Source organism: Hemicordylus capensis, chromosome 4 (genome assembly GCF_027244095.1).
Source record: "Hemicordylus capensis ecotype Gifberg chromosome 4, rHemCap1.1.pri, whole genome shotgun sequence".
NCBI lineage: Eukaryota > Metazoa > Chordata > Lepidosauria > Squamata > Cordylidae > Hemicordylus > Hemicordylus capensis.
The window spans coordinates 89,629,891-89,652,751 of record NC_069660.1 but is presented as its reverse complement, the minus strand read 5'-3'; the positions used below and the strand labels follow the sequence as shown (position 1 = coordinate 89,652,751).

General features: G+C 42.9%; 1 protein-coding gene across 2 annotated transcripts in view; it reads left to right on the top strand.

Annotated features, from left to right (window-relative positions):
- The window catches only part of TRABD2B (TraB domain containing 2B), a 450,683-nt gene that overhangs the window by 382,233 nt on the left and 45,589 nt on the right, over positions 1-22,861 (top strand). For both annotated transcript variants that reach the window (XM_053247703.1, XM_053247704.1), the window contains exon 5: positions 7,194-7,284. In XM_053247703.1, the coding sequence (XP_053103678.1) occupies positions 7,194-7,284 (91 nt within the window). The remainder of the gene's footprint in view (positions 1-7,193; positions 7,285-22,861) is intronic.

Below are 22,861 nucleotides of genomic sequence, written 5' to 3'. Positions count from 1 at the left end.
TGTATACAGAATTGCTTGATATTCAAAACTTGGCTCTGGGCAGAACTAAATGCAATCCCATACATTGGTTTCCCCACCGTTGCATGTAAGATATGTATTCCCCAACTGCCCTCATATGACCCAGCTTTCACCAACTGTCACAATAAATTAGAATAATGCTGCAAGGATTTTTGACCACATGAGGATAATTGTTGAACAGTAACAAAGAAGCAAGGTCATCAAAGATTTGTCTGTTGACCTCAGAACATATATTTCAAGAATGAAACATAATTTAAAATTTGGCAAAGACAATTGCCCTGCTTAAAAATGAAGTACCTTAACAAAAGCACCTACTGCTGCTACTACTATCTCCTCTTCCTCCTCCTCCACTTTTAAAATCATATTATTTCTTTTTGTTTGTACCTGGAAACATTTTTAATTTTTTGCTCTTTGGCAAATTTGCACACATTGAGCAGAATATAGGCACCAATTTGTCTACTATTTAGTCAATTTTATTATTTTAAATTTTTGTAGATCTCTTTTGATATTGCTCATAGCATTGCAGAGCTGAAGAGGAACTAGGTCCTGAGAAGAAAAACAGAAAAAAATCTTAGGGATGATTCAGTCTTGGATTTTTGCTGTGGATAGCTGCATTTTCACAGGGGACTAGAAGGCAAGGAATGTTCTCCTACATCAATCTATACCTGTGAAATGGTGATGTGTATCTCAAAGAGCAGAGTTTGATAGCTTATTCAGACCCAGGTGGCTACTAACATTCTAGGAAAGGTCCCTGGGGTGGGAGGAGGTTTGAGGTCTAGTTCCTACTGAAATGGCCATTCTGTGTCTGGACTGTACCACTTCATAGGAACATCGGAAGCTGCCATATACTGAGTCAGACCATTGGTCTATCTACAGTAGCTCAGTATTGTCTTAACAGACTGGCAGCAGCTGAATCTCTCTCGGCTCTGTTTTGGAGAAGCCAGGGAGGGAACTTGAAACCTTCTGTTCTTCATAGAGCAGCTCTATCCCCTGAGGGGAATATTCTACAGTGCTCACACTTCTAGTCTCTGATTCATATGCAACCAGGGTGGACCCTGCTTAGCTAAGTCATTCTCTCCTGGTCTTGTGGTCAAAAGGCAAGTGGTCCTCACACATTTGAATCCTCCTCCATACACAAAATTCCCTCCACACAAAAAACTGGATGTCAGGAAAAAGTATTTAGCCAAGCAATTACCCTGAAATCTAGTTCTCTATGTACAAGGAGCTTTCAGTTATAAGAGGACCCACCTGCTTTCTGAAGTGGTACAATCAAGAAACATATTGGGCCATCTCAGTAAGAAGCCAATATGGCTTTAAAGTTGGGTGGGAAACCCCTTGTCAATGGGATCGCCAGGGTGAAACCCGGATTCCCAGTTTCACCTTTAAAATCTGCTGCTGAATCAGAAGACAAGGCAATGAAAGCTCCTCCTCAATGTTGCTGTCATCATCATCTCCCCCATCCATGACGGCTGTGTGGCGAGCATGGCAGCTCGCTTTTTACAGAGGTGGGTGTGTGTGTGACAAGACGAGAAAGAAAAATGGATGAGAGACTGCCTCACCTCTGATTCAGCAGCAGATTTAAAGAGGGAACTTCTGGACTGCATCTTGGACAACCTAGTCCTTACCATGGTTTCCCAAATGCAATAAACAAAGAGACTGTACACATGAGTAGCCCTGCCCAGGTTAGGGCAACCCTTCCTGGGTAGGGTTTCTCGTGGGCAGCGCTGGGATTGAGGATGATCCCAATGCTGCCTCTGCCAGGTGCAAGCGTGCCCTTTACCCCCGGTCCGGGGTTGTGTGTATGTATGCAAGGGCACCTAGCTGAGGGAGGATCCTTCAATGCACCGTGCTCCTGGTGCAGTACATTGAGGGATGCCGGAGGACTTCCTCCTCCAGCTCCCTGCACTGACGCTCACTGTGGCATGGCTCATGTGCTGTGCAAGTGGCAGGGCCTATAAACAAAAATCGTTCATGTACCAGCCCTCTGCTCAGGGGCGTAGCAAGGTTGGAGTGGGCCCAGAAACAAGATTTTAAAAGTCATTTAATGGTACTAGAGAAAGACATGCTGTTCTGGTAGCTCTAGGTCTTAACACTAACATCAATTTCGGAGGATGAATACAACTGAAGGAAGCCCAGGCAGGTGCGCAGCTGGGGGAGTCAGTCATGTGACTTGCCTCAGGAGGAGGGGGTCCAAGGCAGTGGGCCCCCAGACAACTGTCTCCCCTTGCCCTATTATAGTTACGCCCCTGCCTTTACCCCACCAGCAGTGTTGGTCGTGTGCATGACATTAAACGTTCCCTAAAGTTGATGGAGCTGTTTAACATAGACGTACAGGCTTGATCCCTGGGAAAGAGTGTGCTTCCTTTCTGCCATTCTGACTAGAGCAGGCCTGCACAACTCAAATGACCTGGCGGGCCGAAACCAACCGTGACTTGGTTCATGGGGGCCGAGGTCAGTTCCTAGGGTGCTGATTATCAGAGTAACACTTAATATCAATCAATCAACCAATCAACCAAATTAAAGAGAAATGAATTAAAAATGAATTAAAAATGAATTTAATCAATATTTAACTTTTGATGTTCTGGCAGACCAAGACTGATTTAAATTAATATGAAATAAGTTGAATTAAAATTCATTCTAATAATATAAATATTATACAATCTGTACAAAATACATAATAAAATGCATTGTTCTTCCTTTCCACCTCTGCCAAATAATCATACAAAACATGGAAGAGAACTTCTTCTCATAATTTTGGAAAAGAAGGGAGAAGGGGAAAGAAAAGATGGAAAGGATGCAGCAGGAGGCTTGGCGAGAGAGAGAGAGAGAGAGAGAGAGAGAGGAGAGAGAGGAGAGAGAGAGAGAGAGAGAAGGAGCAGTGTGTGTGTGTGTGTGTGTGTGTGTGTGTGAGAGAGAGAGAGAGAGAGAGAGAGAGAGAGAGGAGCAGTGTGTGTGTGTGTGTGTGTGTGAGAGAGAGAGAGAGAGAGAGTGGAGCAGTGTGTGTGTGTGTGTGTGAGAGAGAGAGAGAGAGAGAATGGAGCAGTGTGTGTGTGTGTGTGTGTGTGAGAGAGAGAGAGAGAGAGAGAGAGAATGGAGCAGTGTGTGTGTGTGTGTGTGGTGTGTGTGTGTGTGAGAGAGAGAGAGAGAGAGAGAATGGAGCAGTGTGTGTGTGTGAGAGAGAGAGAGAGAATGGAGCAGTGTGTGTGTGTGTGTGTGTGTGTGAGAGAGAGAGAAGAGAGAGAGAGAGAGAGAAAATGGAGCAGTGTGTGTATGTGTGTGTGTGTGTGTGAGAGAGAGAGAGAGAATGGAGCAGTGTGTGTGTGTGTGAGAGAGAGAGAGAGAGAGAGAAAATGGAGCAGTGTGTGTATGTGTGTGTGTGTGAGAGAGAGAGAGAATGGAGCAGTTTGTGTGTGTGTGTGTGTGAGAGAGAGAGAGAGAGAGAGAGAGAGAGAGAGAGAGAATGGAGCAGTGTTGTGTGTGTGTGAGAGAGAGAGAGAGAGAGAGAGAGAGAGAGAGAATGGAGCAGTGGTGTGTGTTGTGTGTGTGTGTGTGAGAGAGAGAGAGAGAGAGAGAGAGAGAGAGAGAGAGAGAGAGAAAATGGAGCAGTGTGTGTATGTGTGTGTGAGAGAGAGAGAGAGAGAGAGAATGGAGCAGTGTGTGTGTGTGAGAGAGAGAAAGAGACAAAGAGAGAGAATGGAGCAGTGTGTGTGTGTGTGAGAGAGAGAGAGAGAGAGAGAGAGAGAGAGAATGGAGCAGTGTGTGTGTGTGTGTGTGTGTGTGTGTGTGAGAGAGAGAGATGAGAGAGAGGAGAATGGAGCAGTGTGTGTGTGTGTGTGTGTGTGTGTGTGTGTGTGTGTGTGAGAAGAGAGAGAGAGGAGAGAGAGTTAACTGTGCAGGCGCACCTTGCAGTTGGGAAGCAACGCTGGGCCAAATAGCAGAACCAAGTGTCGCTCTGGTTTCTGCTGCTGTGTGCTGCCGCCGCCAGTGGGGGAGGGTAAGAAGAACACCCGCACCCCTGCAGCCATCTCCTCAGCCGCACAGCGGCTGGAATGGGGGGGGGGTTTAAGCAGCAGGGGGAGGAAGGGGAAATAGCCCCGGGGGCCAGGAAAAAAGGCCTCACGGGCCGCATCCGGCCCCCGGGCCGCATGTTGTGCAGGCCTGGTCTAGAGCTTAAAATCAGTCATGTGGATTAGCAAAAAGGTGGTGTGTGTGGGGGAAACTGAAGGGTTGTTTTATTGTGAGTTTATCTATCTGACGGCTGTTTCATACTTTTACTGACAGCAGATGGAAAAGAGATATCTATGACTAAATTCAGATATAGAGCCAAAAACTGCTTGAACGTACTTTGCTTTGGACCATGATACAAGAGATGGGAGAGAGCCCACAATCTTCAAACCACTGGTGGTAAACCACTTTGAAGTTGGTGGAGTGACAGTATGCTAAATGACTTCAAGATTGCTTCTCACCGTGCAATATTATATTTTTTCCAAGAATTTGCATTACATAACCTATACGTACAAGCAATCCCTGGCAGTATTATCTTGGAACTGACAGCAATCTGGGCTGATATTTTTAGAAAATATCTGGGAATTCTGAAGTTGTAGGACCCAGGCCCAATGTTTGTTCCTGCTCTGCATTAAACACAGACACAGACACACACACAGACACACACACTTACTTCTTGGATACTTACAACAGAATCAAGTTAATGATTCACCAGTGTCCTAGCACTCAAACCTCTGAGGTCATATAACATATTTTTGGGACCTATCCGATTCGTTATAAGCCGGTTAGTGAACCAGAGTCAAACAACGATGTGCTTTTCCAAAGGAGTGGGTGGAATCCTCGATCAAGTTGGGACCTGCAAATGTAATTTTAATTGACATTTATTATCTGTTTTTGTTTTATTTCATAGAGTGTTCTTTTAAGTGTTCTAAAAAGTTCCTTTTGGCTAGAAAGCTCTTTATGGTTCTTGCAAATAGACTAGAATCTCTACATGCATCTCAGCCCTACAACTGATACTGATTATCATGCTTTCATTGTACTGTAAACGGTGGGGGGCGGGAGTGTTGAATATTCTGAGATTTTTCAATCTTACCTGAGCCAACAAAGAAGATCTGCACGCAAAAGCAGACTTCTATACATAGATCCCAAGGCTGTATTGGGATCCACATCGACAACAGCATGCTGGCAGAATGCCTGTACTCGGCAGTCAGAGATACATGTGCAGTTCTTGAAGTCTGATAGAGAACTCAGTGCATAGCAATCAACATGTGTTGATCACATGATATTAGGTGCAGATTGCATCATAATACACACCCAAGCATGTGCTTTCTGTGCCAATGCTGCTCCTGTGGATAGGAATTCACTTTGCTATCTGTCCTGTGTGTCTGTTAGTGAGGCTGTGTTGTATTAATAATTTGAGCTTTGTTGGGCCGGATGCAAGTATCAAAATGGTTACAGTACTTCCACAACATAAGATAATGTATGTAATCAAGCAAAATTACTGGGTTGCTAGAAAAGTCCTAAGACTGGTTTTTTTGGTATCTAATTAGTGAATAAAGCAAAACATTCAAACAAGCAAGTAGAACAAAGAGAAACTGCCAGTATATTAATGCCCTTATATAAATCTTTGGTGCAATTGCACTTTGAATTGCACTTCTGGTCACCACACCTTAAAAAGGATGTTGTAGAGCTAGAAAAGGTGCAGAATACAGCAACCAGAATGATCAAGGGGTTGGAGTGACTGCCCTATGAGGCAAGACTACAACCTTTTTAGTTTACAAAGAAGGTGGGTAAGGGAGGACATGATATAGGTGAATAAAATTATGCACAGTGTGGACAAAGTGCATAGAGAGAAGTTTTTCCTCACACATAATATTAGAACCTTGGGTCGTCTGTTGAAGCTAAATGTTGAGAGAGTCAGGGCAAACAAAAGGAACTACTTCTTTACACAATGATGGAATTCGCTGCCATTGTATGTAGTGATGGCCACCAGTCTAGATGGTTTTTTAAAGGGATTAGACAAATTCATGGAAGATAGGGCTATCAATGGCTACTAACCACTGTATGGGGGGGGGCATGCTCCTGAATGCCAAGTGCTAGGGGACACCAATGGGAGGGGCACTGCCCTCTTTCCCCCCACTTGTGGGCTTCCCAGATGTACCTAGTGGACTACTTCATGAAGCAGGATGCTGGACTAAGTCAGCCTTTGGCCTGATCCTGTGTTATAAACTGGAGATGTACCCCTGACTTCTCACTCTAGAGTCATGGCATCTCAAAGGGATAGATTATCTATCTAGAGATCTTTCAGTTATATAGCTGGGCTGTGGTATCTGACCAATGAAGTAGATCTCATAGGTCAGAAGTAGAAATCATAGGTCAGAGAAAGCAACTGAAGTCATTTTCAAAAGGCAATCCAGGCAGATACACAGATACAAGAAAATAGAGGTGAAGACAGTGATGGTTATGTTGTCAATATGTGACAGGGGACTAATAACCAGTGTAGATCACTGGAACAGGGGAAGGGTATCTGCCTCTGTATCTGTATGATAATGTCGGTGGGCCAAATAATTAAATTTCTCTATCTGATAAAGACTATAATGTAATTTTAAAGCCTATTAATTTGAATATTCCTACACCTACATTCAGACAGCAACAGATATTCTGCATAAGTCGAAGCCATATACCTGGTTCATATGTTTCAAAATGCTTCACATAAAGTAGGCCTGGTACTGCATGGAATAAATAATGTATGAGCCAGATGACCAGTGAGCCCTGTTCATGTCATTTCTCCTTTCCCCCCTTGAGGGACAGAAGCTGTACGAGTTGGGATTCTGCGGGACTGAATGTATGAACAACTCAGCTCATAATTACTGCATCCACACAGCTGCAGCAAATAGGCCCATTCTGCCCAGGGAATTTTTAAATGTATAAACTAGATATAAGCAACATAACTAGTTTGTAGGGTTCTCGAAATTTGCTGTCATGCAGAACTGAGGCACTTAATTGTTTACTTTTCTGCCCATCCTGAGCCTCTTGAATGGGCTATAAATAAAATAAAATAAAATAAAATAAAATATCATCTCCAGTGCAGAGGACAAGATCTCAAGCTAGAATAGGCCTGAAGGTGCTGTTCATAAGCATTCTGACTTTTCTTTCTGTCCATCATTTAGGTCACTTCCTGGGTAACAACACTGTTATTGATGTGCTGAGACAAGCTGGATTTGAAGTGGAGCATATACCAGCAGGACAAGCAGTTGAAAAGTAAGCTTAATTTCCCATTATATTTCTTTTTCATGTGAATAAACACATCTATGATACTAGGGTGAGCAGAGTACTGCAGATGTTTAAATCAAGCACTTGCCAAAAAAATATAGCGCATAGCACAGTGCCACCACTGAAAGCCACCTAATGGCGCAGCAGGAAATGACTTGACTAGCAAGCCAGATGTTGCCGGTTTGAATCCCTGCTGGTGTTTTTCCCAGACTATGGGAAACACCTATATCGGGCAGCATTGATATAGGAAGATGCTAAAAGGCATCATCGTATATTGCAGGAAGGAGGCAATGGAAACCCCTCCTATATTCTACCAAAGACAACCACAGGGCTCTGTGGTCACCAGGAGTTGACACCGACTCGACAGCACACTTTACCTTTACCAACACTGAATTGTAGACTGATGAGACTAAAGCCTCATTCAGATGTTGTTGTTTTTAGTGCCGCTAGAACCATGTATAGTGGCACAAATGGGTCAGAACTTTTGTCATTAGTCATCAGCATTCATGCTTAGAGAAGGATTTGTGTGAACAGGGAAGTAACATTAGTTTGATGGTGTGAACCACACAAAGGCAGGAATTTCAGATTCATCTCAGGCCATAAGCCACTTAGGCATGGGCTCACAGAATCATGCTAATGTCAGTAACTGACATTAAAACTAGATTTGAACAATTGTGTGAACCAGGCCTATATAAAAAACATCAGTATATATAAAGAGCAGTTTCCCGTGGACTCACTTCCATTTACAATTAGAAAAAAAACCTTAATGTGAAATACTATACAGTACTATTTTAAAATCAAAAATGTAACATGCAGCATAAATTTCATCTCCTCAGAAATGCATTTTGCTCCTTCTATGCCCCTCCCCAGTATTTCCCCCCCCCTTCTTCTTCTTCTGCTGCTGCACTCTTCAGAATACATGAGTTCAGTTATTCTGGCTGGTAGGCACTTAACAGTAATGAATGCATATAAGTATGGTGCTAGTCATGTGTCTGTGGGCACATAGAGTATTAGGAACCTGGAGACATCTCTGGGTGAACTAGAGGAAAGATTAAGGCTAACTAACAAGGCCTAGGCCACAGCAAAGTGTTCCTGGAGTCAGAAACCACTTAGTGAAACCACTCAGAAGCCTACCAAAGCCTAAAATGCTGCTGTAGGGAAGTTGTGTTCTTCACTCTCTGGAGGAAACACAGTCCTGTCAGGAGAGATAATGAACTTGATTTTATTAAGTTTCCTGAGGCATCTGCTGCTATCTCTTACGCTGGTGCAGTGGTGAAGGCAGGATGCCAAGGGACAAGGAACATAGGTATCAAAGTTGATAGCAGGGAGCAGTGTTCTCTCATTTTTTCATCTCTTTGTGGAATGAGTTTTGTTCTGGGCAGCAGTATCAAGGCAGTACACATGCATTCACTAGTGGGATCTAATTAACTGACCACACATCAAAAAACTTGTGAGCTTCTACACGTGCACACATCTTAGAGGGAACACTGGCAGGGAGACATTCTAGTGTAGGTGATGCTGGGAAGCACAGTGTTGACAGCAGAGTGTTCTTCAGCAGCTGCTTTTTGAACCAGAGCAGGCAGAGATCTTAGTGTCTCAGGACTCTCCCTCTAACACAGAAGCATCCAGGACCAGTACTGGGCCATGACTGTATTTATTTTTATTTAACATATTTTTATACCACCCAAAACATACATCTCTAGGTGGTTTACAACAAAAACAGAAAAGTTAAAACATTAGTTAAAACACATAAATGACAACAAAGAAATTAAAACATTGTTTAAAATAAATGTAGGCAGTCAGGTGTCTGTTCCGTTGAATATGGGTGTGTAGAAAAAACTCTGTTTAGAAGTTCCATCCTTGAAATGATTGCTTGGTTCTCACCCTTGCGCCATCACTCCCAACCTTTTCATCACATATGTTCAGGTAATATGATTTAATTGTCCTGTCTTTCAGGATTTTGGAACTTCCTTCAACTCCTACCTGGATCTCCCATTTCTTTGATAACTGAGTAGTTGTCAAATACTTTCCTGGCTAAATGCAGGTTTTGCTTAGGCTGAAGTGCCTGGGCTCTGCATGGGGAAATCCTTTTTGCCTTCATTAGAATAAGGACCTTGGACCCACTTCCACAACAATCACAGATACACACATTTCAAAAATGTGGGGGGGTGGTTCTGAGGGCTCTCTGTGGAAGCTGGCAATGGTTTGCTCTTCAAGAAATGTGCTGGCCCTCATGAATATCGAAACTTGGTGTCTGTCTAATTTTTCGAAAGAATGGGACTGTTAGAAAAGATCTGATTGTTTTCTTTAATGCTGTCCGTCCAATTCCCTATCCTGATCTTAATAAAATATTTGGAATGCTGGCACTTCCACCATTGTAGGTACAACCTCTATGAACAGAGCTCAAGAGGGCAAGACATGTGAAAACCAAGGCTGCAGAGTTCATCAAGTCACCAGTCTCAAAAACCCAGAATGTCCAATAAAAGAAACATTTTAGCTTTTGAGACTGATGACTTGATGAGATCTGGAGCCTTGCTCTGCACATGTCTTGCCCTCTTGATCCCTGTTCAGTTGCTACAGAAATACTGAGATTGTACTTCCAAGTGTGGAGGCGTCAGTATTCCTTATCACTGGAAGAACGTCTCACCTACTGCAGCAATCAGACAAATGTTGTACTTGAGTTCAGGATGAAGGTGCTGCTAATGAGTGTTTCAGCATGGCGTGGGGGCTTATTGGTGCACTCTTATGGAATCTGTAATGCTTACTCATTGCTTTTGTAATGGCTGAACACTATGCTACAGGAGAGGGCTAGAGATGAAGAACACGGATACGTGATTTTTCCCAATGGCGATTGGTGAAGGCAAGTGTGTTTCCCCACTAGATTTTGGAGTTTTCCTCCTCAGGTGCCAAGGCTGGGCTGAGCTGTGGACTGCAGGCTCTAGGGGGCACGTCCAGAGCCAGGACTGGAAGAGCCAGACCGAAGGGCACAAGCTGGTAGCCAAGGGCGCCAAGAGCCAGAGGGTAAAACCAGCTGTCAGGAACACACCAGAGGTCACACTAAGTAGACAGGGCAAGGAAGAATAAGGAGACTTTGAAACTGAGGCGCGAGGTCTGCTTCAGACAAGAACAATGATATAGCTAGCACACCGGAGTCCTGTGTTTGCCACCCAGCACACAGCCTCAGAAGGGGAAGGAGAGAGGAGCGTGTGTCCCCCACTCACCCATGGCAGTCTCTGCTACCTCCACCCGTAACTGCCTCTCTGACTCTTCTTTCGGTCTCCTCTTTCGCTCCCGCTGTTTTCAAGCAGTGTCCGCCATATGGGCAGGAGGACAGGGGAAGAGGAGGTGGCTAACAGGGAGAGAAGTGGCAGTGAGTGAATGGATGAAGGCAGGTGGGCAGCAGGGGCAGACAGGTGGGGAGGGGGAGGCAGGACAAATGGACCCCTGGGAACAGATGAGCCTGTGTTCAAGGGAAGACCATTTAACATCAGTTGCTCTGCCCTGGACCGGAAGCCTATTATACATGAAACCAATGACAGGCCGCACAGGGCAGGGCCATTATAGGGCCTGGAGACTCAACAGTTGCTGCAGTGCAGCAAATCACCACAAGGGGCAGTGGTTGTAGTGGAATGTAACAGAGTGGAAACTGAGGCTTGTTAAATTTATCGAACAAAGTTACTAAGGTTTATTACTTAACTATTACCAAATCATAAACAACAGTTGTACTCTAAATGAAGTATCATCCTGACATCTCAAGCATCCAGTAAGAAATACAAACTGACCAATCAGTCTACAGAACTGATGATTGAAATAAACACTCTAAACTCTACTACAAGCCTATACACAGATATACATATATCAGTGGCAAGAACACCGACAATGTATATACACATAAATCCCAACATCCCCCTTCTCATTGTCTTGTTCCTTAATTTCTGTGATATCGCTCTTCAGCCGACTTGGCATCTATGTATCCTACTCATGTTGGGTTGCTCATATGATGGCAGTACTGATTCCAGAACTGCTGAGCCCTTTTAATACTGTTGAATTATTTTAAGTGCTATCCAGTCCTCCTTTGTTGGTGAATTCATTTTCCTACACAATATTCCGTTGCTGCAATATCAGGATGTGATACAGTTGTAATGAACAGTAACTTTCCAATTCCCATTCTGTAGTTTTAATTGCTTTCCAGAGACTCATTGTATTACTTCTCCTTTAAGGAACTCACTTCCATTGGAGTACTCATAAGAATTCTGTTCAAATTTGGATGAAACCACCAAAAAAAAAAAAAAGGTCCATGCACACCCCTAATTGACCTCATAAAGCTCTGCTCATTGTCTTTTAACATAGCTCTAAGTAATAACTCTCCTTCTTTAAACACAAAACAACAATTTCTTCTAAAAGTAATTCTGCAGCCCCTTTTTGTAGCTGTTTTCGCACTCAGTAAACTATTCTACGTCACTTTAAGTGGCGCATCGGGGAAATGCCAGTTTGAATCCCTGCTGCTACTATATCGGGCAGCAGCAATATAGGAAGATGCTGAAAGGCATAATTTCATATTGCAGCTGCAGAAGTAGAACAGCCAGATTTGGCTTTTTTAAAGCCAAATTTTGGGTTACGGCCCATTTGACTCGCGAGTATACCCCTGAGGTTCTGGCCACCCATGGTTCATTCTACCTTGGTAAAATGCCAAGTATAGAACACCTCTGCTTGAGCAGCCTGGAAAAAAGGGCTCCCAGTGCTCCAGATGACACAGGCTGCCTGAGTTACCCCAAGCAGCTCGTGTCGTGAGAATAGCCTTAAGGTCTTGCTTCCAAATTATGTTTTCTGGTATGTCCATATTTATCCAATTGTGACTTCCTTTCTTTTTTGGAATGGACTGCAGTACTATTCTCAAACTGATCAGCTTTTGCTGATAGTCTTATAGATTTCAAGGACAGAAATAAAACATTGCCTCAGTACTTCCATTCATGAAGCAAGTACTTTTAATTCTAGAATTCAACAGAGAGGAAATGCAACCTGCAATTCATCTTGCCAACTTACAGAGCTATGGAGGGCACAACATATTACTGCATATAGCTGAAAGACAGGATAGATTCTGAGAACTCTGTAGCAATAGAGAGTCCTCACGGGTCACAGGTGCTTTCTCAATAGCTCTTTCTGATCTGCGGTTTCAGATAAACTGGGCAGCAGCTGCAGTATTTGATTTACTCAATAGAATTTTATAGAGAGAGAGACTTCTATTGTTACTCTTCTATTTTTTCCTCTTAAAGATTTGGAAGAGATACAAATATTTGATGCTACCTTGAATCAAATCACTCTAATTACTCTATAGCCTTGTGTACATTTTCCTCAGACTTTATATAGCATGAACCAAATGAATAAAAAAGCCAAGAACTGTTTGAGCTCGCTGAATAAATACACTTGTATTTTCCCTTGGAGAGAAAACATTGCTGATCCAATCAAGTACATTGGAAAGGCAAAAAGAACCTTTTTGAACCTATTAGCTCACATGCACAATGTCTTGATAATCTCTGTTGTAGATCTGGATGTAGCTTAATTATCTCTATCTATCTGTCTAAATAGGAATTTCTCCAGGTAATGCCAAGTTCCAATGACATTTTTAAAATTATGTATTTATTTATAGGGTTTTTTTAGGAGCCAGGTAAAAAGCCAAATCCTGTTTCACTAACTAATCCCAACCATTCAATCCAAATCCAAATTAAATCTGAAAATAATAGTTTTTTTAGTCTGCCAAGAATGTTTGCATTAAACAGTTTTGATTCTTGACCATCTGACCTTTGACATCCTTCTCGTGAAACTTATAAATTAGAGGGAACAATTTTTCAGTCTCAATAGCCCTCCTTCATGCACTGATTTGTTATGGACAGGGGGGTTCTAAAGACATATTGAGCTCCACCCAGGGGCGTAACTACTATTAGGCAAGGGGAGGTGGCTGCCTGGGGGCCCCCATGCCTCGAGGGCCCCCCCAGAGAGGCAAGTCACGTGACTATATATTGTGAAGTGTGTGTGTATCAGCGAGGGGCCCATTTTAGAATTTTGTCTCTGGGCCCACTCCAGCCTTGTTACGCCCCTGGCTCCACCATCTTTCTCTGCCTCTTCCACCTGTTTCTGTGTGATTGTATGATTTGCAATAGCTCCAAATCGCAATGGGCAAGGATTAATCAGAATATTTTAGCAAGCATTTATGTATGCAAATTCTTAATCTTATCTAAACTTGAGGGAGTAACACTTAATGCTTTGGAAATTGGTCATGAAATATGCACACCAGATTTGCAAGGAATTCCCATCTGCTCATAAAATAGCTTCCTTTGTGCGTTTTTTTATTACATTTATATCTCCAATTATCTTTCAGTCACAAAAGTTTAAAAACTTGGCTGTTCTGGGTGCATTTTAGATACAAAGAATTGAGGAAAATGCTCTAAAGTAGGGTTAGTGACATAAAAGCATACCTAAACGTCTGATTCCTATGAAAAATGCTCCATGCTCCATTGATATAAGAATTGGGTTCTCTTGGGCATTTTTAGATGTCACACAAATCCAGTAGCAAGATGCCATCCATGATTTTTTTTAATTTCCTTGTTCTTAAGAAATGCTATGAATCTGGTAGTAATATTACAGTGGTTTACCACCAAGGATATACACCCACATAAGAATTATGATATGATTATACTGTGGTGAACTCTAAATTTTTATAAGAAATATAGAAGAAGCAGCACATCTTTTTTAGCTTCTCTACCCACTTCCTTCTAATTTCTTGCCTGACTGGAAGTGCAGATCTTTGGGTGGGGTGGGGGGACAGATTCACATGCCACCAGTGCTCATTTGCTACCCAAGACGACAGTATAGTGAAAAGGCAAAAGGACACACTGTAACATTTCCAATACATAGCAGTTTTGTATGAGCCAAGCACAGGGACTTTTTGAAATGTCACTGAATTTAGTAGACTGTGCAACAGATAAATAATCCAATCTTCATTTTGTTAAAAATGTTTTGCACATTTTCTGAATATACACAAATCTGTGAATACCTGTTATCATCATTATTCTCATTGTATCTTTGTTTAAACAACTGGAGTAGTTCTAGTAAAAAGGAGATATCCAGATTTACCTCTTCTCAGTTACATGGGCAGAGAATCTCAATCTCTTTAAGTGATTGCAGCAAACACTTTAGACCACAGCCATTCTGCTTTCTCTCATGCTGCACTTGTATCTTGCGGATGGAACTCTTCATCGTCCAGTGATAGCCTTCTGGAAGAGAGTGCTGCTACACTTTGTACCATCCCAAGTGGTATCAAGTGGTATCATGCGTCTGGAGAGGCCACCAGTTTATCTATTGAAGCCTGTGGTCTGTCTGTAGTCACTCAGGTCTGTCCAGCACTTATTTTCCCTACCTACCTACACTATCGTGCCATCAGGCTAAGTTGCTTCACACATATGACTTGAATGGCTTCCAAAGTTAATCCCTTTAAACAGAGCAGCAATTGTTCAGCATGTGTTGAAACCATTATAACTGCTCACAAAGGCTTCTGCACCCCACTTGCTGCAGAACATTTTTGCAGGCTTTAATGGGAGTACTCCAAAGTAAATATGATGTGAATTGCAGTTGTACGCCATGATCCACAGAACGTCTTCCACATGCAGAGCAGCTGTTTGTGCAAGAACTTTATACAAGGAAAATCAAATAGCAGCCCAAGAATCTGCTCTGCACACAGAAGTCTACTTCATATAATTCTGCACATAGCTTGTGCAAGAGTATAAGGATTTCCTCTACTCATAGCTGTCAGAATTGTAGTTTCAGTTCACTGTCCATGTGGGTAGAATGGTATAAAAGGGTTTGAGCGAGATTCAAAAGCAGTTATTGCATTAGATTGAGGTATGATGCTAGATGGAACTGCAAGAAGGTAAGTGGTTATGGACGGAGGTCTTAGTAGAATTATAGCTAGAACGTACAGAAACTGTATAGTATGCATGATTCCTAAATATAAAGTGAAAGAAATAAAGTGAAAGATAATTTTCTTCTATATGAACCTGGTCAAAACTTAAGATGTATTGGCCCTCCTGTTAATCCCCTGCTAGGTGAGACTGGGCAAGTGGCAACTAGGAAGAGGCATTTTCAGTGATGGTGTCTCATTTATGGTATGTTGTTTCCAGGCAGGTAAAGGAGGCGTGGAAGGCACTGAAAGGAGGCATTCAGAGGGTCTTCCTGTTCTTTGAGATTTTTAGTGAATTTGAGTACCATTGCTGTTCTGTTGATTTGATATAAAGGCCATTGATCCTCTCCGTATTATTTATGTATTGGTCTTGAATGATGCTTCTTTTATACTGATCCGCATTTTCTACAGCTTTGAGGGGCCAGGGCAAGAGCTCTACCACCCTCACGTGGGCCAATACATTAGCTGTTCTGCAGACTTTCCTTGAAGCACAGCACAGGGGGGTCAGGAAGCAATGTTTGCTTCTCTCCCCTCCCCGCTACTAGGAATATGTCTCTGAGGGTTCCACAGGGTCCTCGATGGCCCCCTCTTTTTTTCTGGGGAGAGAAGAAAAGCAATAATCCAGCTTCTGGATCCCCCTCCCTACATGTTGCATGGTGAGGCAAGCCTACAGCACAGCTAATCTACCAGCTCCCTATGAGGGCAGAGCTCTTGCTCCACCCTCATAAGGATGTGGAGAATGTGGGCCACAGTTTTGTTTTTGTTTTTTTGCGGGGGGGAGGGGTTAGTTGTTTTTTGTAAACCACTTGTTTCAATAGAAAATTGGCCTAGATCTATTTTTTAAATGAATGTTTAAAAAGACTAAAGTGTAGTGGTGAAAAATGTATTCACATATAAACCAATTCTCCCCAAATTAAGGTAATATATGTATGTTCTATCAGCAAATCCACCTATTCCCTAGCATGCATGCATGCATGCATGTGTGCACTCACGCACACATTCTCACACACAACCATGCTACCTGATGTTTAATTGTTTAGCACTGTTTCTTGTTCCACTTTTGGTAGAAGTTGAGTATAATTGTTCTCCAGTTTCTTTATTATTTCTCAAGTTATAATATTTTTGAGCCGTGGAAGACTATTGTTAACAATATTTTCTCACACTAATAAAAATGTCTACTCATTCTACATTCAATATTCTGACATCTGAAATAAACTAAAAATTTTGTCTAAGTATTCATAATGGAGTTAGTCTTTGGAGGATTCTGAATTTTTCAAATGCAGGCCAGAATTATGGCAAAAATTGGAGATTTCTCTGTAGAGACTTTCATGGATGCCTTTGTGGGTGGATGTCTTGCAAGTATGATTTCCATGTGTAGGAGATCAAAGTCCTATATTTGACAGTACTTTAATAAAGTCAAACATTCAGAGTCAGAAATTCCTACCTTCTCTCCTTTTCCCGCTATATTGTGGGCCATAGTCCCATGTGTTAGACTGTACTGAGTTGACTGCATGCTGCAATTGATCATACATCTTGAACAAGGGGAAAAAATAGAGGATCATCAACTTATTTCCCTGCAAACTTAATTAACAACATGAAGTCATAGAAGTGAACTCTGAAAAGGAATGATTTATTTTTTCCTGCTGTTCCTGATATGCTAAATTTCAAGACAGAGGAAGAATTGTACTTGTGTAAAAAGAAAACAGCTTCTATATGTGGCAGCCAGGGTTGTGTCTGGCACTTGATTTTTGGTGCATATTGCACTATTATTCAATCTCCACTGGTTATCAGTTCATTGCTGAGCACAATATAAAGTGCCAGTTATCACCTAAATGTTTTGGGACCAGGATATCTGAAGGACTGCCTTCTCTCATGCAAGTATGCCTGTCAAATCAAGGGAAGGGCCATAGCTCAGTGGTAGAGCAACAGCTTTGCATCTGGTCCCAGGTTCAGTTCCTGGCATCTTGTTACACTGGGAAAGACTCCCACCAGAAACTCTGGAAAATTGCTATAGCCTGACTTGTAGAAGGCAGCTTCATATATTCATATAATTCAAGTCCTGATATTGCATTCCATTGTCATGACAGCCAGGTGACAGCCAGTGACAGCCAGGATTCATATCCCAAGCCAAGCAAACCCCATCACCAACACTAGCTGCCGAGGTGCATGGCCCAGGCTCTGGCAGATCCCTAAAGATGGTGCCCCCTGAGATGGACATGGAACGATTGGACCCAACAAACCAGAGACCTCTCACCATTCCATGCCTGCTCGCCAATGTAGGAAATGCATCAGGCAAGAGGCTAGACATTGTAGAGCGCTTGGCTGCAGGGTTCAGATTCTATAATAGCAGGGTGGAGCCTGAGAGAGGTAGTCAGGACCAAGGATCATAAAATGACTCAGCTAGTGTTGAGACTTTGTCAGATCAATTTGCTCCTTCAGAACTCTCTGTGGCCTTGCAGACCTGCCATGTCTAGCCTCAGACGCATGAGACCAAGAAAGGACACCTATTGCCATCAGATGTCTGCTTGTCCAGGTTGCAGAATAAGCAGTCATCTGCTAATCTACATGCCGTCTCACCAGTGGTGAGTGTCCCCAGCCCTCTGGCAAGCTGGACACCCATCAACACAGAGATCTCCTCACCAGAGGTATCATTTACACTGAGAAAGTGGAATTTTTTTTGAGAAAGTAAGAAACAGCAGGAATCCTTTCTGAACTATAGGGGAAGGCTCCCACTGTTTCTTACTCTATTCATATCCCAGTACAAAAGTCAGAAGACCCATTTATCTCCTAAGATCTCTGCCTATTTGCCAGAAAAGGATTTGAGGGAAGAGAAGGGATTTATGGCAATTGCAAATAATGGCTAGCTAGTAAGCTAAGCCTACATTTGTGGATCCCTGGGAGTAAGGCCCTTTCAGCTGAGGAATACAGATTGTGGAACTCTCCTCCTAGAGATGTCCATTTGGCCTCTCTTTATTGGATTTTTTGGCATGGGGGGCTGTACCTTTGATTTGATTACTTCCTTTCATCCCCTTCTGTGATATTAACATCTGACTTTTAGTTTTTAGTTTGGCTCTTTTCATTTTATTATTTTTGTTGATTTTATATTATTTTAATTCATGTTTGTAAGCCACATTGGTGGACTGATACAAAATAAGTATCTACCTATGAAAATGAATAATAACCCACAATAAATGGGAACAACACAATGTTCTTTCAAACTTCTGAGCCATTGACAGACTGCAGCAATTCATTTGGCCCCTCTTCAAAGGAAAATCTGAAATGAAACTATACTATCCTCTGAAAGTGAAGGAAATTATGTTGGTAACTACTTCTGTGCTGAGCTTGTTCGCTTTTGCTTTAAAAATATATATTTAAAAATAGATGTAAAACATTGCTTTTTTGTGTGATTAAAAATTATATTATTTTTAATCAAGCAATAAACCTTAAAATACAATCCTGCTGAGCCTCATAATTAAACTGATATGCTCCAGGGCATAGCAAGGTTGAAGATGGCCCTGGGGTGAAATTTGAGGTGGTGAATCTGCCACTGTTGCCTACCCTTGGGCCCCCACAACAGTCTATCTACCCACTGCTGGTCTGCCTTTGCTGGACCATGCTTCCCCCACAACTCCTGACTGTTTTAGGCCTACTTGCTCGCTGCTTCTGGCCTTTGCTGGGCCATGTCAGCACAGTTTGATGACATCATTGTGCCAGTGTTCTGCCCTATGACAGTGCAAGAACAGGGGATGTCTATTCTTGCTGGAATGGGTCAGCTGAGCAGCAAGCACAGGGAGAGCAGTGAGCATTGAAGGGAGGGAGTATCAGACAGTTCCTGAGCATCAACACCCTCTGTGCAGCTGCATCACCAGCCCATAATGTAGCTATATGCCTGGATGTGCTGTTCAGGTAAGAAGAGCAGAACCACCAAGCTCTGCTGTATTTTGTTGTATTCTCTCCAGTGATCATTTGCAGTTTGTTGGGACTTTTGTCCCAAGGGAGATCCTGTAGAGTGTTTGGGATAGGAGTCAGAAAGGAAAATGGAGGGAAAGAAGGAGGAGAAAATGGAGTTGTTGCTGAATAAACCTTTAGTTAAATCTTCATAAGATCTCCTTGTGTGTATGAGGGAAGCAGCTATAAAACATATTCTTAATACAAGCATGCAAGAGCTAAAATTTCTGATCTACTTTGAAGAAAGGGGCCCATGCAAAATGGGGCTAGGGCAAAACCTTGCATAAAACCTATGGACAAAAGAAGCTGTGGCTTCTTGACAGGATAGGACAGGTAAAAAAAGGAATTATGGCCACAAAGAAGTAAGGGAGCATATATAGTTGCAAGCTCTGGACCTTGAGTGGGCTTTTGTACACAATGTCAGAATGACGCAAGACTCTGAACAAGAGAAGCGTGTAACCTGAACTTCTTCCGTTCAAAATGTCTGCCTCCACTTCAAGTCATTTTTTGCTGGGCCTGACTTAAAATAGGGTTCACATTCCATCTTAGCCACTGTCCTGCCCTTCCTTGTTAGTTCCCACTTCCCCCAACCCCAAAACAGCCTTTTATAAGGCTGTTCTTTATAGAAGGGTGAAAGAGGTGATGAATACTCCTTTCCAGCTAGAAGAGGTCCTGAAAGCCTATTCATAGCTGTAAATGAAGCATAGTGCATCATTTCCTGCCAGGGGATCATGGGACTTCTTGTTGGGGGGAAACAAGCCGCACGGTCCCCTGGCAGGAAATGACGCTCCATGCACCATTTGCAGCCAAGAAGAGGCCTTAAGGGCCTCTCCTGTTTGGGAGGGAATCCTCTGCCACCTGTTACCCATCTCCTTTACACAAGAGAAGGTGTTTTGGTTTGCTTTTTGCTTATGAACAGTGGAGACGACTAGTAGGGAAGCAGGAAGGGGAAAAATCAATTTGACTTTTCAAGTGGTCATATTGAATGCTAAAAAACGAACTCTTAAGCTGTTTTGAGTGGTCACCTACAATGCTGAAAAAGCCCAATTAGTTTTGGGGCAAGATTGAAGACTCATGCATACACCCCTATGTAGAAGAGAAAATTCTGTCCGGTGTGACTTTTCTCCTAATCAAAGCAGAGTGATCTGGAAATGCTATAATGGGAGTTAAGAACTGAGGTGCAGTGAAGAAGTGGGCCGAATTCTACATACAGTATTGATATGCCGTTTAAGCTGATCAGTCAATTATTTTTTTCTCCTGACTTCTGTTCTTTCACAATGAATGTCTTTTGAACAGGGGCGTAGCAAGGTTGGATTGGGCCCAGAGACAAGATTTTAAACCCCCCCCCCCCACTGAAGCTCAGCTCATGAAGTAAATAAATCTTAAATGAGGCTGAATAGTGGTAACCAAAAGCATCTCTCTCTCTCTCTTTTACTCTCTCTCTCTCTCCTATGTGCCACAATAGAACATCATCCTAAATTGTTTTTCAAAAGGTTTTGTAAATTGTGGATGATGCAAGTCATTTAATGGTACTAGAGAAAGACATGCTGTTCTGGTAGCTCCAGGTTTTAACACATCAATCTGGGAGAATGAATGACTGAAAGAAGCCTGGGCGGGTGCGCAGCTGGGGGAGTCAGTCATGTGACTTGCCTCTGCCCCCCCCCCGGGCAGTGGGCCCCCAGACAACCGTCTCCCCTTGCCCTATTATAGTTATGCCCCTGCTTTTGAAATAGAGTTTTCATATGAGGAACAATTATAATTTTGTGCATGAAGGACACATTGCCCTAGAACTGGAAATGTAATGTTGCATGCCATCTTTGTTTAAACCTTTAAATCTCTCCCCCAGCAGAGACCCTGGTTCAGCCCACTGCCAGCAGGCCCCCACCCCAGCCATGCCCCCTGCACCTGAGGGGGCGTGGTTTTGCTCACAAATGGGGCCGCACACCCCATTTATGAGCAAATTCTAGCCAGCGATACATTCGCAGAGCAGTCAGGAGCGGCTCTCCCTGCTTTAAAAGGCAAGGAGATGAGTTCCCAACCAGGGAATTTCAAAAATCATTAAAAATAAATAGATTGACCAATCTTCAAAATCAATACACTAGGTCCTTCTAACCTGTCCTACATCTGAGCCCAGTTTCAGAACTCCAGGTCATTCTGAAAATATAAAAGGGGTGAAAAGGAGAGTGATGTTTACCCTTTTTTATGAAGGCAATGGATAGATTCCTCCACATAGGGTTGTAATGATGGTCTAAGGGTGAGCTTCAGTTCCAGAAGTTCTTGTAATTTGCCCTGTAACAAGCTATTTATGGGACTTGCGGGGGGGGAGATTTTTTTTTAAATTCAAAAAATCATTAAAAATCAACAGATTGCCCAATATGCTTCAAAATCAATATACCGAGTCCTGATAACCTGCTCTTCATCTCTGACAAATTTCAGAAATCTAGGCCAAGCCATTCCAGAAATATAAAAGGGAATCTATTTTTCCTTGGGGGAAATCATGGGGCCCTCTAGGAGAGTGGGCACATGGGCCTAACTTTAACACACACACACACACACACACACACACCTCTTAGAGAAAGGGGATGAGGTAGTAGCCAGTAGGGAGCTCCAGCAATGAAGAAGTCCTATTGAGGCCTCTCCTCTTGTAGAAAATAATATTATGTGCATTCCATAATCCCTTGCAGAAAAAGTTACCTGTATTTTCCATGGGAGGAGAGACATCTCTCATCATTGGAGGAGCTCTCCAGTAGCTGTTTCCATGCCTCTTTCCCAATGTGAGTGCTTTCCCCCCCAGGGAAGCGGGGCATGGGTAGCAGCCAGTCTTGAGTTGGGGGCCAGGTACAAACAGAATTGAAGCAGTGGGGCTGCTCTCAACAACTCAATCATTTGAACCGTTTTGGGCATTCACTCTGCAATAATGTGAATGACCTCTAGGAGCTTTGTTCTGTAGAGTTTGGTTGTTTGTTTTGTCTTATTGGAGCTTCCTTAGTTTGTTAAGAAGAGTACTACCCTACAACCCTTGTTGTTGTCATTGCTGTTGTTGCTGTGTGCTTCAAGTATAAATAATGTTTTGTAGAACCTTGCTTGCAGTACTCTTTGCCAAGATATCACACACCCCATCTCTAAATTGTTGTAATTTTCCAATTAATTAGAGCCAATCAGGTTGAGGAGATTTTACCGGTTCTGGATGGGGTTGCACTCCCCTTGAAAGAGCAAGTACACAGCTTGGGGGTACTACTGGACCCAGCTCTGCTTTTGGAAACTCAGGTGGAGGCGGTGGCCAGGAGTGCCTTTGTATGGCTTCGGCTAGTGCGCCAGCTGCGTCCCTTCCTCGAGAAGGCAGATCTGGCCACAGTTACCCATGCCTTAGTCACGTCACGGCTGGATTACTGTAACACGCTCTACGTGGGGCTGCCCTTGAAAAATATCCGGAAACTGCAAGTTGTGCAAAATGCGGCAGCTAGGGTTCTATCTGGAGCTGCCCAGTATGATCATATCACATCTATTTTGAAAGAGCTACACTGATTACCAGTGTGTTTCCAGGTCCAATTCAAGGTGCTGGTTTTGACCTTTAAAGCCCTTAACAGTTTGGGCCTGGGATACCTGAGGGACCGTCTGCTCCCAAGGGTTGCTACCCACTTGACGAGGTAATCTGAGGGGGCT